This window comes from Falco naumanni, chromosome 3 (genome assembly GCF_017639655.2).
Source record: "Falco naumanni isolate bFalNau1 chromosome 3, bFalNau1.pat, whole genome shotgun sequence".
NCBI classification, from domain to species: domain Eukaryota; kingdom Metazoa; phylum Chordata; class Aves; order Falconiformes; family Falconidae; genus Falco; species Falco naumanni.
In genome coordinates, this window is record NC_054056.1 from 45,223,220 (window position 1) to 45,239,376 (window position 16,157).

At 42.6% G+C, this 16,157-nt stretch overlaps 1 protein-coding gene across 1 annotated transcript; it reads right to left on the minus strand.

The window, feature by feature from the left end:
* Positions 1 to 471: 471 nt before the first annotated feature.
* On the minus strand, positions 472 to 11,127 carry FRRS1L (ferric chelate reductase 1 like). The gene is made up of 5 exons (XM_040588374.1): positions 10,844 to 11,127; positions 8,980 to 9,064; positions 8,327 to 8,465; positions 4,889 to 5,135; positions 472 to 4,416 (listed from the first exon to the last, which is right to left on the minus strand). The coding sequence occupies exons 1-5, from the start codon at positions 11,049 to 11,051 to the stop codon at positions 4,244 to 4,246; spliced, it is 852 nt and encodes a 283-aa protein (XP_040444308.1). The 5' UTR covers positions 11,052 to 11,127; the 3' UTR covers positions 472 to 4,243.
* Between the last annotated feature and the right edge of the window lie 5,030 nt (positions 11,128 to 16,157).

Below are 16,157 nucleotides of genomic sequence, written 5' to 3' on the forward strand. Positions count from 1 at the left end.
ATCAGAACGCTTTGGTATGGAGGGGATCTTACAGATCACCTAGTTCCAAGCCCCCTGCCATGGGCAGGGGCATCTTCCACTAGACCAGGTTGCTTCCTAATATCTGATTAAATCTACCCTCTTTCAGTTTAAAGCCATTCCCCCTTGTCCTGTCGCTACATGCCCTTGTAAGAAGTCCCTCTCCAGCTGTCTGGTAGGCCCCTTTAGGTACTGGAAGGCAGCTACAAGGTCTCCCTGGATCCTTCTCCAGGCTGAACAATCCCAACTCTCTCAGCCTGTCTCCATAGGAGAGGTGCTGCAGCCCTCTGATCATCTTCGTGGCCCTCCTCTGGACTCGCTCCAACAGATCCATGTCCTTCTCATGTTGGGGGCTCCAGTGCTGAATTTTCCTTCAAATAATATAATTTTGAAGAAAGCATCAGCCTGTATGCAATGACATTATCAAATCACCTCAGCCTTTTTATTTTTTTGTTGATTGGTTTTGGGGGTAAGGTGTGTCAATTAGCATCTAGGAGTATCTCAAGTATCCATAAAAATATACAATTATTTGATTCCAGCAAAGAAAAAAATTAATTTCTGAATAACTGCCCTCTCCACTTATTTTTCTTCCTTTCCTATCCTACTTACTATTAATGTTATTTTGGGCCTAGCTTATTATTTGTAGCAGGACCAGTCAGATACTACAGTCAAAAACAAGGCCCCGTTGCAATAGGCACTGACACAAATACAAGCAGTTGATCTCTCCTCCAACTAACTTACAAACTTTAAGTACAAAACATTGTAGATAAGATGGACAGAGTGAGCAGAAGGTGATATTATGGTTGATTTAACAAGCAATGAACACAACTATATTTTGTTCTGCATGGAAAGAACATATTCAAGGACATTAATTAATATCTTATGGTCTTTGGCAGCCCTATCTTTCTAATTAATAATCAAAGTTAAATTTCCAAAGGACACCATACTGTAAACATGCACTTTCTAAATTCCGTGCTTCTGTATTAGGTCACCCTGCAGCAAGTAATTCTCAAAATAAAAGCACTTTGGAAATGTGTTCTTTAACAGCTCCTTGCTAGTAGTCACCATAAAAAAACTAAAAACTATTTCATTTGGAGAAGGAAATGTCTTCTTCCTTTCCCAAAGGAGGCCTTTTTCTCTAGTTTGTGTTGGTATCTGTTAATTACAAAAATCCAGAAAATAATTTTAAATGCCATCATCTTTTAAAAACTACTTTGAAGAAAGTTACTTTGTAGTAACTTTGTATAACATAGATAAATCCTGCTTTTCAATATTAAAAATAATTTTGAAAACCAAAATACCTTCCATGACAAGTTACTACGTCCACTAAAATATTAGGACTTACCAAGTATCAGACAAAGTTAAATACCATTGAGCTAAAGCTCTTTCATTTCTCTTACGGCCTTTTCCTTCTCATATTCCTTCCCAACTGGTAATTTCTAAACACTTGTACCTTCTTTGTCAGCTTGAATCTCTTATTCTGCTTTTCCCACTCTGAAGAGCAACTCTCAACCATCAGTTGATATGCCAAAGATTAAATTGCTTTGCTGTTTGTTGTAGCCTTTTATTTCCTCCCATTTGATTAGAAAAACTTAATTAGTGCTAATTAAGTACTTTGAAGCTTGGGTGACAGTTTTCATAGAATTGCACATTTCTGCTAATACTTCAACAAGAGGAAAATTCAATGACAAAAACACTAGACAGCACACTGAGAAGTAAACTGTAAAGAGGAAAAAAAAATAAATGTATTTTTTACCCTAACCGAGAACATGGGTACATCTGAAGTCTGAGGCAGTTAATACTTTGCAGCAGATGTATCCTTAAGTAGCTCTGCCCCTGCTCTGAATTTGCTGTTGCTTTATAGCCTGAACTTAAACACAACTGACTCTTGTAAGCAGAAAGCAGTTCTATGGGTGTTGCACATTTAGCTTGGTATTATTATTGTCATCTTTAACATACCACTGTCCTCAGGTCCAGCTGGGCTATCCTAAATCCGGCACTGCATTAAAGAAGAGAAGAGGAGCCAAAATGGGTTTCTATCCTACTTCAGTACCTTTCAGTTATTAGATTAGCCCTTTAGCGGGTGATCAAGTAAATGGCTGAAACTAAAATAGCAAATACAAGGCCATAAACTAAAACAATCCTGAGGCTACTTTAAATAGCTGTGATCTCTGAGAAGGAGCTACACCATCTCAGCTGCCTACAAATTAGCACAAACAAGAAAGAATTTGCCCTAATGACTTCTTCACTTCAACTGGTTGCTGAATAGAAAGCTCATTATCCAGGCTTCAGCTATCCGCTTCAGCCAATCTTAAGGCTAAATTTTACAGTTGTCGTGGACCAAAGCAGACCTTCCTTATTAGGTGGTCTCTCCTACATATTTCATCAAATGATGAATAGGTTATCCAACTCGAGAGAATTCATACTAAATAAAGCTACTATATGCACTTTTAAAGTTCACTTAATTCTGGATTTCTCTTCCCCGTCCTGAACTCTAGACCTGTAATTTCAAGTGAACAAATCCCTAAAGACATCAATGAAAATATCTATTACAAAGCAATAATTCTTTTGAAATAGGGATAAGGTGTTTGTGATGGAGTTAAATTCATTTTCAATCTAATTCACATACTTTAAGCACAGGTTTGAAGAATGCTGAGCCTAAAGAAAATTAGCCTGCAAACTTCAGTCTGTGAATAATGATGCAAACCCAACAAAGTTAGTTATTCTTTTTACACTCTATGCAGCAACGAGAATAAAAAGGAAGTCCATCGCATACTTTACCAGATTCTATGTTACAGAGTCCTCTGTTACACAGAACTTTGGCCCAACTGAAGCTTTAATTCTATCTAAACAGACTTTTAATGCAAGTTGGGAAGTGAATGATCAACCTTATCTAAGCACATTTGACCACTACATGTAGAATTGTGTCATACACTTCCTATTATGTGAAGAACAGGAATTCTCCACAGGAACTCAAAGTTTTCATAATATTCTGTGGCTCATAAATACATTTTGACAAATTCCAGTTCTGTAATATTTAGCATTCATCTTTGTAATATTTATTGATGATAAAAAAATCTAATGTATTTTCTCCTTAGCTCATCATTTTCCACAGTAACTACATTTTAGCAATGGTTTGATGAAACTAAAGATCCTGCTCTTATTAATCCCTATCTTTCCTTACAAATAATCTCAGTTATATTTTCATTTCTTTGAAAATTAACACCAGCTGTCCATATTCATCTTTAACATGAACAGGATACGCAGGCTTACAACACAGAAGAACAGATTACTTCATACTACTACACAACTGCTTAAAAATATATTTACATGTCAGCAAAATTACTGGTTTTTCATAAAAAGAGAAAAATTGATTGGGAGGACGTCCTATGGCTTGTTGGGAACTTCTATGTTCTCTATGTTTTACATCGTTTTTTCCTATGTATGGAGAATTTACATTACTGTATTCTCCCTTCCCCTTGTTTAAATAACTTTATATCTCACTTGTAAAAGAAGTAGCCATTTCGTTCAAGGAGGCTATTGAAACACTATTATTATGAAGACATTCATCACTTATTATCCATTGAAAAAAAAATTATGTTAATGCTTGATTATGCAAGTTTAATTTTGGAAAGTACTAATCCTAGAGCAAGTAAACCTTGATAAATATATATATTAAAAAAAAAAATTGGGAGAACTGTCCATTACTGAAGGGCAGGCTTTATACTGCTGTGTCGGTATCTGGATCTTAAGTTCAGAAACTGCACTTGGAGCTGTGCTGTCTGCTCCAGAAGTACCAAACAGCATTATAATATTTTCCCAAATTTGCTTTTTTGGAGCCATTTGGAAGGCAATTTTGTTATTTGATAAGATGTCCACCACTAAATTTGCCTAAAAACATGTACAGACACCCCTCCCAAACACTCACACAGACACACACACGCATAAACATTGATTTTACAAGTCTCCTTTTCTTTAAGCAAGTAGTTACAACACTGGAAATATTTGTTCACTGTGTTCACTGATTATTTTTAAATGATTTGTCACCACTCTGCCACTTAAAGGAGATGGTTATTTCACTCTTCTGAGACGTGAACTATGTTCAAAAGCAGCTAGATGAGGATGGTGGTGTGATATAAATTCCAATAGAAAAATGCATTGTCCATCCATATAGCCGTCCATCCTGAGAAACTTCCACTGACAAATTCTTGCTATTTTTCATCAGTCATGGAGTTCCCATCAATAAATAGAAGGTCAGTGCAACAATGAGGAGCAAGCAGAATGGAGACGAGAAGGTCTGATAGGCAGCTGATGGCATGAAAATATCTTCATACTTGTAAATACTGACAACACGCTCTGATACAGGTGGTGAGTCTATATCATGACGAGTTATAGAACCTTTAACAGGTAGAGGGCAGAAAGAAATTATGTCAGATGCATTTTTTCTATAACTCTACCAAAGAAACAGGTAGACAGCCAAACAATTTTCAAGCCTACAGGAGCATGCAATATGACACCGTCAATGAGTAGGGTCGTTTCTCTTTCTCTGCTTTTTGAAATTAAACTTCTGAATAAAACAACTTAAATTCATATAAACAATAAACATCCTTCAAAGGAATTCAGAACTTCTAGTTATGAGGTTCTTCTAAATTTAGCTTTGGGGAGTAGGGGTAATAACTATATTGCCAAGAAAACACAACAGGTAGGACTCTGTTATTTATCCTTTCTTTCTTTTTATCTGTTGTCAAGCTTCATGGTGCCAGAATTTTAGTTCATTTAAAAAAAGAGATTCCAGTAAGAATAATGTAATCGAAAGACATTTATTAATTTTGGCACCTCTGTTTTGTCAGTAACACAGATATCAACTCACCCTGAATTGCTGGGCCCCAAGCAAACAGATAGTACCAACTCAAGTGCAGATCTACGATGGTTTCCTCTCGGGGAACATATACAGGACGCTTGAATCGACATGTTACACGATTGTTTTCAAAAACCCCTTCTTCATCTCTAGCAGGATTTCTCTGGATTTCTTTAGCCCACTGACCGACATTGTAGAAGTGCTGTATTCGGACTCTTCCATTATCATCATGAACACAAGCCATGACATCATCTCCTCCCTACATGGTAAAAACATATTGGTAGAAGGAAAAGAAAAGCATTTCCCACATGTATATAATTTTAATCATCAAAAACCAATCAAGACCTAGGGCTCTCATTCCTTCTTTCTGACTTATATATACACATATATTTGTTTCCCTAACCATGTGTCTTCAATCAGATTGAAAAGCACGAAGTAGATAGTAATATTTACTTAGCCTTACTATCTCTGAACCCTCTTTTGGATCTTTCTAAGAGTTATTTTATCTAATAGATATAACATATTTATAAGATATGATATCACCCTGACATCACATAATTAATAGAGTAGCGGAAGGCTGTTTTCTTTCATAATTCGTGAAGTTCTGGGATCCTGCTTCATAAAAACTAGCAGTTTTGAATACTTGACATGTACCAAATCCACTGCATCAGATCATTTACAGAAAACCAATATAATTTAGTGTAACAGAGGAGATTAATCTACTAAATATGGGAAAATAACAGAATAAATCACAGCCTGTCTTTTCTAATCTCTTCCCATGTTCACTTAAGGGACCATCACTTCTATATCTCTTAACAGAAAATGAAAAATGATCAGCATGTACTAACAGAATACAGAATACCAAAAGATACAAGAAAAAAAGTAACAGTATGTGCTTCTTCACATGGCATAAACAGCCACCAAGCATTACAATCAAGCAAAGAAACAACGGACAGAAGGAAGTGTGAGACAATTGCTTGTAAAGGTGACTTGTAGAAATATTAAACCAGTTGCTAGAACAGTTCAGTTACTCAAGGTCACTATCAAAGTGGTAGAGCACTGTATCACTCAGGAATTAGCATTAATTTTAGGGGCATTCTCTCACAGAAGCCTTAGTATCAAGAGCCATTAAAACACTGTCCAAGTTGGACAAATGGCATTTTACTGAGCAGCACTGCCACAGGTGTCGGTGCCATATTAAATGCAGGCCCTACTTCTCCAATACTCACCTTTCTGATATGTCATGCTGATGATAGACACGATGCTTGCTAGCATGATCATCTCTCAGTTCTTTGTTATAGGGAAAGGAAAGAAAAAGGGTGTGTTTCAGCTCTCTAAGAATATTGCTATCTAGATTTGTAAAAGATGTGCCAAAAGCGAGGAAAAGGGGGACAACTACCTAAAACAAGCTTGAATAGTTTGTGCATCTTGGTGCTGCTGCAAGCAACCTTTCCAGCTTCTGTCTTGAGCCTATCATTGCTCTCCATAACTTATTTTCCAAGTTTAATTTTTATATCTCTGAGCAGAAATCTCTCATTCTTAAGTACCATGAGGCGAAAATAAAGCTGGTTTTGCACAGAGGGAAAAAATAAAAAGGAAAGTAAAAAGCATTCTGAATCTCAATTAACAAAATGATATTACAAAATCCTGCCTAGGCACAAAAGCCTGCAAGTGGAAAAGCATAATGTTATTTAAGACAAAGAATAGGTCACAGGACTTTGGGGAAAAAAAAAATCTATTGAGGACACAAAATAGGTTTTTTTTTCCCCTGAACTCTTGTAGCTATCCAGGCCATACCATTTTGATTAGGGCCTCCAAAGCACAGCTCGCTTCTCACAGCTAAGCTGTTTTGACCCAGAGTCATTTTACCATTAGAGCATGTGCATCCCAGGACACCAAAACATCCTGGAAGTTATGAGAAAGGATGAAGTCAGCAGGAGAACAAGAGAGGAAGACAGATGCTAGCTGGTTTAGTCCAGCTGACTGGTGGGCATTAGATCACATACGCAGCAAATTTGGAAGCAAAACTTTACACTTTGGACTTCATTCTTCTTAGAATAAGCTGAGACTTAATATGCTGCTTGGTGTGCCTGGGACAAAAGGTAACATCTGCTTTTCAAGTGGCTGATGAGATGCAGGCAATGGGACCCTGAGGTCTACTGCAGGTAGATCAGAGTTACAAACTGGTAACACCATCTCTGATAGCTTGGAGCCAAATAATTAAAGGTGCTGAGCTGCTTTGAAAACCCTGTTGAGTACTTGTATTTCCAGGCATCTAAACTAGTCCCAAAATTTGGCTGTAAAACTGTTTCTCACCACACTGAAAACATGAACTGTTTCTTGTCACATGAACTGTTCTGTATGACACAAAACACTTCTGTATTTACAGTGTCATGTTAAAACATATATAGTAATGATGAAAAGCACTTACCCTCACATTGTCTTTCTATTACTCATTTTGGTTCTGATAAAAACACTGTTAAGTCAGCATGAGTTTCCTCATTCCTGTTTGTGGGTCCTAGCCCAGGACGTCCAAATTCTGTATTTTTTCAGACTACTGCTCAGAACTGTACAAGAAATAGTCCTGTCCTTTGACGGGGAATTTAGGAGATAGGCTCAGTATTGGTTTATATTCTCAGGAGTGTTTCTGTGTATGAACACCTACATTATGAACTGCATTTTAATCCTGAACATTTTACCCAGGCTCACAGACAAAACATCTTTGCCTAAGTTGTCTGTTGCTCAGGTTTTTTGAAGATCGCACGCTACATGCTCCTGTATTGCTCATTGAGACACAATGAAACATGAAGCTTTTGAATGAAGAAATACAGGAATAAGCATAAACTGAAACCAAATAAAATCCAGGAGAGATAGAAGAAGAAATTTTAACAAGACTGCTTTCTAAAGTATGCATGTTTAAATAAGCAGGAGTAATTTTGTCACACATTTGTGGCTTCCCTGAACAACAAATACACAGGTATGAAAGAAACAAAAAGACTTCCAAAATTTAACAGCCGAAGTCATATTTATATTGCTGAAAGTCAACTGATTTACTGAAGATTAAAATAAGTTGCTATTTAGTTTCTGATGTGCCTTTTGTCCAAGTAACACTGCTATAAAGTGCACCAGGACATTCTCATGTGAATTGGCTTATCCCTGAGGGCTTTTCTAATAAAAAGACAAAAACCTAATAACATTCAGAGCTGAACCAAATTCCTGCTGTAATTCTCAGAGAAGAAGGAAGAGGACGCGTTAGGAAGGATGAGGCAGTTTTCTGGGAGGCAGTAGGCCTGGCTTCTGCTCTCAGGGTAGCTACCAAATGGTGCTTCCTTTTCAGCAGGTCAGTTTTCCCTTATATGCTCCATTTCTCACAGACCTAATATAAACCGTTTATAGCCTAGCACGTAAAAGTGTGCACACTGTCAACACGAATAACTGTATGAGTCTTACCATTTTCTTGTCTGAGGAAAATCCCACCGCCACCCAGCCATCAGTATCAGCACTCAACTCAAATTCAACATCAGCTCCTATTCTACGGTAACTCAGAAAGTAGTCACAAGTCTCCGCATTGCATCCAGGTTTACCATACCTAAATGGAATTGGAAATGTATGTAAAATTTTTCCTTGCAATTTTCCACTACGGAATTTAATTACATCTCTGCAAGAAAAAACTAAAAGACTGAATTTTGGTATAATGGCAGTAAAACATATTATATTATGCTATACACAAAGTACCATTACTTAAGTGTTCACAATTATTACTCTTTTTGTGTAAGAATGGATGGTATTTGAGCAGTACAGCAACCAATTAACTACACACAGTATTACTCTTGACATTCCTAGCCCTAGTTTTGTAAGTACTTCATGAAAATATAAGAGACATGAAATAACTGTAGGTCCATAACATAGGTCCATAACTGTAGGTCCATAACTAAAATATATATCCTTAAATAATCTGGTTTCCTCAGATAGTATAGACCATAACTACAAAGCATGTTCTTAAATAATGAAGTTATTAAAATGAATATGGAACATTTACCAAAGTCTCCAATGCAATCAGTCAGCATTTGCAAACATAAAGGTATCTGCACTCTTAGACTGACCTGAAGCAACCCTTGGTTTTTCCACAGTCATCCACTCTGATTTTTGCAAATGGATCCACAGGAGGAGCAGTTGGGAAGGGGTAACCTGTATAATCAGAATATACCATTACTAAATAAAATACAAGGAATAAAACGTGGTAATACTAAAGAGAAAGGGTTTCAGTTCACTTTGCTGATAACTAAGCTGTTCAGATGAGGGACTACTTTGTCACATACACAACCCCTTGCTCAGGTGGTCCTGGATTCAGGTACCAAAGTAACACTGATAACTGAAAACAAAAATTTTCTCAGGTTTCCTACGTTCATCGAGAAGGGGAAGCATGGCTTTGCTACACCAAGGGCAAAAGTTAACTTAAGGCAGCAGGAACATGGAGTAGTACAGTCACCTAACAATTAGGGATCTCCACTCAGCTACCCCTTTGTGCACTCTCAGTCCGCTCAGGAAATCCATAAGGGAACTAAATCTGACTCCTTAGCCAGAAATGACAGTATTAAGTATAAATGCAGGGCACCGGGTTCAGAGCTGTAGGAATGGATACCGTAAGGACCTTGTAATACATCCTCCATTAAGAAGTGAAATAAAACACACATTGCAATAAAAGGTGAAAAAAAATCAGGGAATTGCCCCTAGTTATAAGCTTCAATCACTTGTGAAAGAAGATCCAGAAAGGCCGGACAATGAGAGTTATGATTCCAAGCAATCCCTGTCTGCTGTATAATAACCCCAAAGAGAAAGTGCAGACATTTGCAAACAGACTTCTGTCTTGGCCGGTAGAAGTCTTTGTCGCATGAACACAGACATTTTAATAGGACATTCTCTAACTTAGCCAACTGAAAACCAAAGTGCTAGTTATGAAACCAGAAAGTCCACTGGAAGTGCTTCATCAAATAGGAAACAAACACTGTGATCAGTTACGGCATCTGCAAACAAGCGTTTAACCTGCACAGCTTTAGGCATTTGGGAGCCATTGATCTGCTTTCCTAGATTTCTGAGAATGCCATGTTGTAAACTGCAAATTAGAGCCTCCATTATCTGTATCAGGGGCCTGGGTAAATCACCCAAATTAAACGCGTTAAGTTGGCCAAATTTCACAGCAGCTGGCAGCGGAGCACCACTGGAAGCCTGGTCACAGGACATCCTATCTTCTCTCTTCCTCCCTTTTTTCCAAATGCATCAAACAACTGCTTTTCAATGCAGCCTAGCCACAAATTCAGAGTTTTAACATTCTGCCATTTGTAAATTCAAAAAACCACCCCAAAATCCGCGACTACCGTGCTGCTTACTACTTGGGGCATCACGCGACACTGCGAGACCCACAAACACCAGGACTCCTCTTAAGTGCGCGGTCCGGACGGCTGTTCGCCAGGGGCTTTGCACCTCGGAAGGCGAACCCCCGCCGGCCGGCCGCGCGCAGCGGGACGGGGACGGAGCCGGGACCCCCGGTCCCCTGCCGGGCTCCTGCCGCCCCCCGCGGCCCCCGGCCCCGCCGCCAGAGCGGGCTGCCCGGCCCCCGCCTGGGGGAGACGCCCGGGCCCCGGGGTGCCGCCGCGCCGCGGCCCGGAGGGAGACAGGCGCCAGCCCTGCGGGGGTCTGGTCGTCGGGCAGGGCACCCGGGGCTCCCCCCGCGCCCGCGCCCGGGCCCCGAGCGGCACGGCTGGAGGCCGGCAGGGCCAGAGGCCGCCCGGGCGGCGGCGGCGGGCGGAAGATGGCGGCGGGCGCTGGCCTTCGTGCTGAACGCCAACGCCGCCGCCCGCCCGCCGGGCCGCCACCGGCCTCCCGGCCCGGCCCGGCCTCCCCCCCTCCCTCCCCGCGCCGGGCTCGCCCCGCCGGCCGCCGCGCCCCGCCTGGCCCCGGCCGCCGCACCCTCCTCGGAGAGGTAGCGCAGGTCGTAGAACTCGCTGGCAAAGGTGCCGTACGAGGAGTCGTGGTGAGGCCGCGCCGCCTCCTCGCCGTGCTCCCCGCCGCCCGCCTCCCGCCTCCCGCCGCCCTCCTCCGCCGGGCTGGCGGCGGAGCCGGCCAGGAGCAGCAGCAGCAGGAGCCGCCGCCAAGCGCCGCGGCTCCGCACCGCCATGGCGGCGGCGGCGGGGCGGGGAGGCGGCGGCGCCCGAGCGCGCCTCCTGCGCGGCCGCCCGCGGGCTCCTGCGCCGCCGCCGCCGCCGGCGGAACGGGGGAGGCGGAGGGGGGGGAGCCGGCCCCGGGGCCGGGCGGTGCCGGAGGGACCGCGGCGGGGGGGCGGGGGGGATGCCCGGGGGGAGAGGCGGGGGGGCGGCGTGAGCGCCGGGCCGTGCGGGCGAGCGGGGCGCCCCCGGCCCCAGCACACGCCCCGCGCTGCCGAGCCCCGCGGCGGGGCCGCGGCCGGAGCCGCGCTGTGGCCTTGGCCCGGCGGCCGCCCTCCCCTGCCCCCCGCCCGGCAGCGACCCCCGCCGGGACACCCCCTCCCGCAGGCCGGGGCGCGGCTGGGGGGCAGCGCCAGGCCGGTCCCGGCCGCCCCCCCGGCCTCGATTCACCAGCACCTCTCAGCGTGTGCTTCAAGAGGACGTGATAAATCCCGCCCGGCAACTGCTGGGCGAACTTCTCTTATCTTTTTATTTTTAATGACTCCTGGGACAGGACTGAAGGCACAGCGCGACTTAACATTCGTTTCAGGTAAAACGCCACGCTGGGGAGCGTTCGCCATCTGAGCGCGCGCTCTTGCTTTGTATTTTTTGCAGTGGCACTGCAGCCGTACAAACGTGCTGAAAACCCGGCAGGACTGAGAGAGCCCAGCTCGAGCCCCCACGGTTTGCTTGGGCTCGCCTGAGTGTGGCTGGACGCGCAGCTAGGCGTTGAGGAGACCTTTGCGTTCTCGCTGTGCCGTGATGTCTCTGGGTTGATGGAGGAGCAATGACCGTTCATCACCCGCGTTCGCTAAAGTGGCTCTTTTCTCGGGTTTGGGTTGCTATCTTCTGTTTATAACTGTAATTTCTTTTTTGTTTTGTTATGCATGGTTACACTCCCTCCTCTGAGAGTCTGGAAGCAAAACACCAGCGGGGAGGGAGGGAAAGAGAAGAAGACACAGCGGTTGGCAGTATTCTGAGAATTAAAATAGCCTTCAGTTTAAATCTCTTTTTTTTTTTAGTATCAGTGACTCAACTGACTTACTTTTTGATGGGCCACTGAGACTGCCCAAGACCTAGGCTGCATTAGGAAGAAGTTCATTCCCTTGGGCTGAGCCATTGCTTGTAATACCCGAGTGTGCTCAGCCACATCGCATGGAGGGCGTTAATTCATGTCTCCTGCTTTAGTCTGGTGAAGTAGCATCCTATCTCACTGCAAATAGAGGACCAGCCACACAGAGGTAAAAAAGAAGTTGCAGAAGCAATTTCGATTGCATGCAAATTCAACATGTTCCATAGTATCGTGTGGAAAAACCTATGGGAGAGCAACACCAAGCTCAAGTGCAAAATAACAAGTCCCTTTTTCCCACCTCGCTGAGCTTGGCAAACTTGACCAAGTGGAAAACAGGCAAACAAATGGCAATAGAAAAACCCTTATAAATCAAGCTAACAGGAAAACAAGGCTGCAGCTTATTCTTTCTGGCAATAATACACTCTGATGAAGGCCCCCTGTCTCCTTTTTGAAATAGCTAGCTGAGGGTTGTGATGCCTGTGAAGAAGCATTTGCTGAGTGAGGGAACAGCTGTCAGCTGCATGCTGGTTTTTCCTCCCTGGAAACAGACTTTAGCACACTGCAATACAGGCAATGCTTCACAGTCATAGTAAACACTTAGGATATTTATCATGTATTGTGTGTACCTACATGACAGCTATCATTTTAAACCTGACAGCTAAGATAACTGTCTGCGATTACAGTGGAGCTGCACTGATTTCCTAAGGTGAAGAAGATACGGCTAAGAGACTGACCCTATTACAAGTGCCTCCCTCCTAGTAAATTGTTAAAAATTAAAATACTTCAGATGCATTTTTTTCCTTAGCAGAACCTCTTGTGTTTGCCTGAAGGTTGTACAAAAATGGATTGCTTATAGGAAGCAACATCTTATTGCTACTGGTGGAGCACTAATGAGTACCTGCAGTTTTCAGCAGACAGGAAGGTCTATGTGGCAACTAACAGCACTGCCTATGCAGCAGCAGTTCGGCAGGGAAGATCCTTATGGGACCAAGTAGTTGAGGCAGCCATCAAAAAAAGCATTAGCAGAAGTCGTCCAAACTGCTGTTGCATGAGCAGCATTAATCCTAAAATTTCTGAATGCTGTATTTCACAGCTTGTACATGCTGGTAGCACCTTTCTTAGGCGGGATGTACACATGCCCTGTGGGAACCTTGGGTTGGAAGGCTTCAGCATCACCATCCTCTGAAAGCAGGAGTCTTCTTGCTTTTAGCGAATTAGAGATGTGGTCATTTCTACCACTTCTTGTGCAATTATCTCCTGCCTCAGGTGAATCCAGCAGTCAAATTCACTGCATGATTAATTGCCCATCTTAGGCAATTCTCTGGTGCTGGCACTCAGACTAGCAGTGTCTTACCAAAATTGAAACTGGGATTATCCCCAGCCATCCCTTGAACCCACCCTGCCTTCTCTTATAGCTCTGTTTGTTACTCAAAGTACACCTTTTAACTGGAGGCTCATGCTTTTCGGGGCACTTGGACTAGAAACGAAAGCTTCAGGAATAAGTAGTGGTTTATATAACAGACAGGAAAGAAATCTTGTCTTGGAGTCTCTAATTGCAATATTCAGGAGTGGCTGCAGCTCCCATACTGGGGGGGAAGAGGGTAAAACCTCACTAGTCATTTAAGAGCATGGCCTGACTAATGAATAGAGGAGTGGGGAAAGGCCAGTGGTGCTGGCAGACCATTAGGCTACAGAAAGCCCTAATACAGCATTCTCTGTGCCCACTCTTCCTTAGGGACCATGCACATCAAACAAGTTTTGCCCCCACTGCTATGGCAAATTAGGCTGGATCCTGCTCAGTCTAGTTGCTTTTCTGCTTCTGTGCATGATTTAGAGGGTTTTCTCCATTTGCTAGTCCTCTTATAAGAGGCTCAGCTTCCTTACTTAGCTCTTGATAAGTTATTGCTATTCCCAGTTCACTCCAAAAAGCCAAAGCTGGTGAAGTTCATACTGCCCTGCCTCTTCCCAGCTACTCCCTCAGCATAGCCATGCCTCAAGAACAGCTCCATGAAGTTTAGTGCTCCTGGTTCTTTCCATCAAATCCATGTGTATTTAAAAAGCAGTATGTATCCACCAGTGCTGACTAACAAAACTCCTGAGACAGCAGTTTTTGTACAACAAATCGAACCAGAATTTTTAATTCATATGCAGTTTTCTCAAACTATTACTATAACATTGTTCAATACAGTGAATGTATCTACACTACCAGTAATTTATCTTGGTCTTTCCTGTATTAATCAACAATAAATATTTTAGAAATAGAGAAATCACTTTGATTTAATTAATAGTCATTCATCTCATGCTCTACATGTGCCTATAGAAATATGCTTGCTGTGTTAGTTACTTAGACAAAGATATATCAAAAAAATATGCTAGAAGTTTCTTGCAAGCAGAGCTTTTTCACAATGTACAAAACTGATTGACTCAGGAAAAAAAGTCAAATGCCAATTCATTAAGAATATCTCCCCTAAGAAAAGTAAAAACTAAGTGATTGCCTTAGAAAAAACAAAACACTATGGAGGAAAAATATGTGTGCTATTTCTGAAAGCTTCTAAACAAAGAGATGAGTGAGCTTTAGAGGTATGGTACTGCTTCTGGTCTTCTGGAGAAAGGCAAGAAAATAGGAACTCTAAATATGTTATCATCCAAACAAAAACTGCATTAGATCATTTGATAGTTTTTTGCTTAGCCCTGGTAAATCTTTCTTTTCCTCCTACCATTGAGTTATGTGTCTGGTCTTACTCCAAGGGCAATCGTGCCTCTGCAGCCAATACTGCTCACAACAGCATGTTTTCTTTAGAATTAATCTAATGTAAGAAAAAAGCAATGTCCTCAAGCTCTTTTCCACAAGCATAACCTGCACCAATGTAAAGACTAAGTCCAGCAATCTTAGACAGTGAATCAGCAAGAGTTTTGCTTTAATAAGCACTATGGACCCTTCCCAAGGTATATTAAAACTGTGTGGTTTGTGTGTGTGTGTGTGTGTGTTGGCTTACATTCGGCAGCTTATGTCTTTTCCCCCAAGACTGCATTTTTTTACCTCTGGCAATCTTTGCTACCCCAGCATGAATGCAGTGCTGGAAGGTGTACCTGCCCTGAAAGCCAGATCTGCCAGATGGTGGCAGAATGTGCACCAGGAGGTTTTGGAACAAAAGTTTTCACATTTCTTAAAAAGTCCTTGTTACAAAGAGGTTATTTATAGTATTATTCTAATAAGGAGCCGAAACAGAGCAGTCTTTTATTAGAACTTGCAATAGAGGGCATTACATTAAGGCCTCCCTGTGCATAAATACCATTTACTTATTGTGCAAAAATAGGCCTGGAAAGCTGAAAAATTCAGCTCTTATTAGCAAGGAGCTCATTTAGGTAGGAATGTTTTAAAGAGTTTAAACAGTACTGGCAGAATTCAATTAATTTTGTGTTTGACAATGTCATTTCATCCTAATTAGTTAAGAACTCAGAAATAAGAAAGAAGAGAAAACCCTTTTCCTCGTGAGACTCCACCTGAAGGTTATGATCAAAGTTCTGTAAGTTTGCCTGTTGGAAAAGTCATTTAAAACAGCCTTTCTCCAACCCAGATACCTCTGAGTCTAAATAATGATAGTAATAATAATAGTAGTAGTAGTAATAATGATAAGGATGATGATAATAACAACAACAACAACAATAATAATAATAACAACAACAACGCCCTTATCTTCCAGGTGAATATAAGCAGGCAGGAGAGATCAGCAGAGAAGCCCCTTCTGGCTTGCTCCTCTGCAGTCAAGTTACTTTCTATACGTCATAACTGAGGCAGCCCCTGCCAAGGGACCGGGGTCCGTAGGTCCCTTGTCCCCTCCCGGGGAAAAGCAACAGGAGGGGGGGATATCCTCTTCAGACAGCCCAGAGAAAAATTCCTGGCTTAGGGGAGTTTTCTCTTTGTCCCGGGGGCGCTGGAGCCCAGGTGAGGGGCAGCCCCAGGCTCCTGGCTCCAAGGGGAGCTCGCAGCCTGGCTCTGCACTGGGCA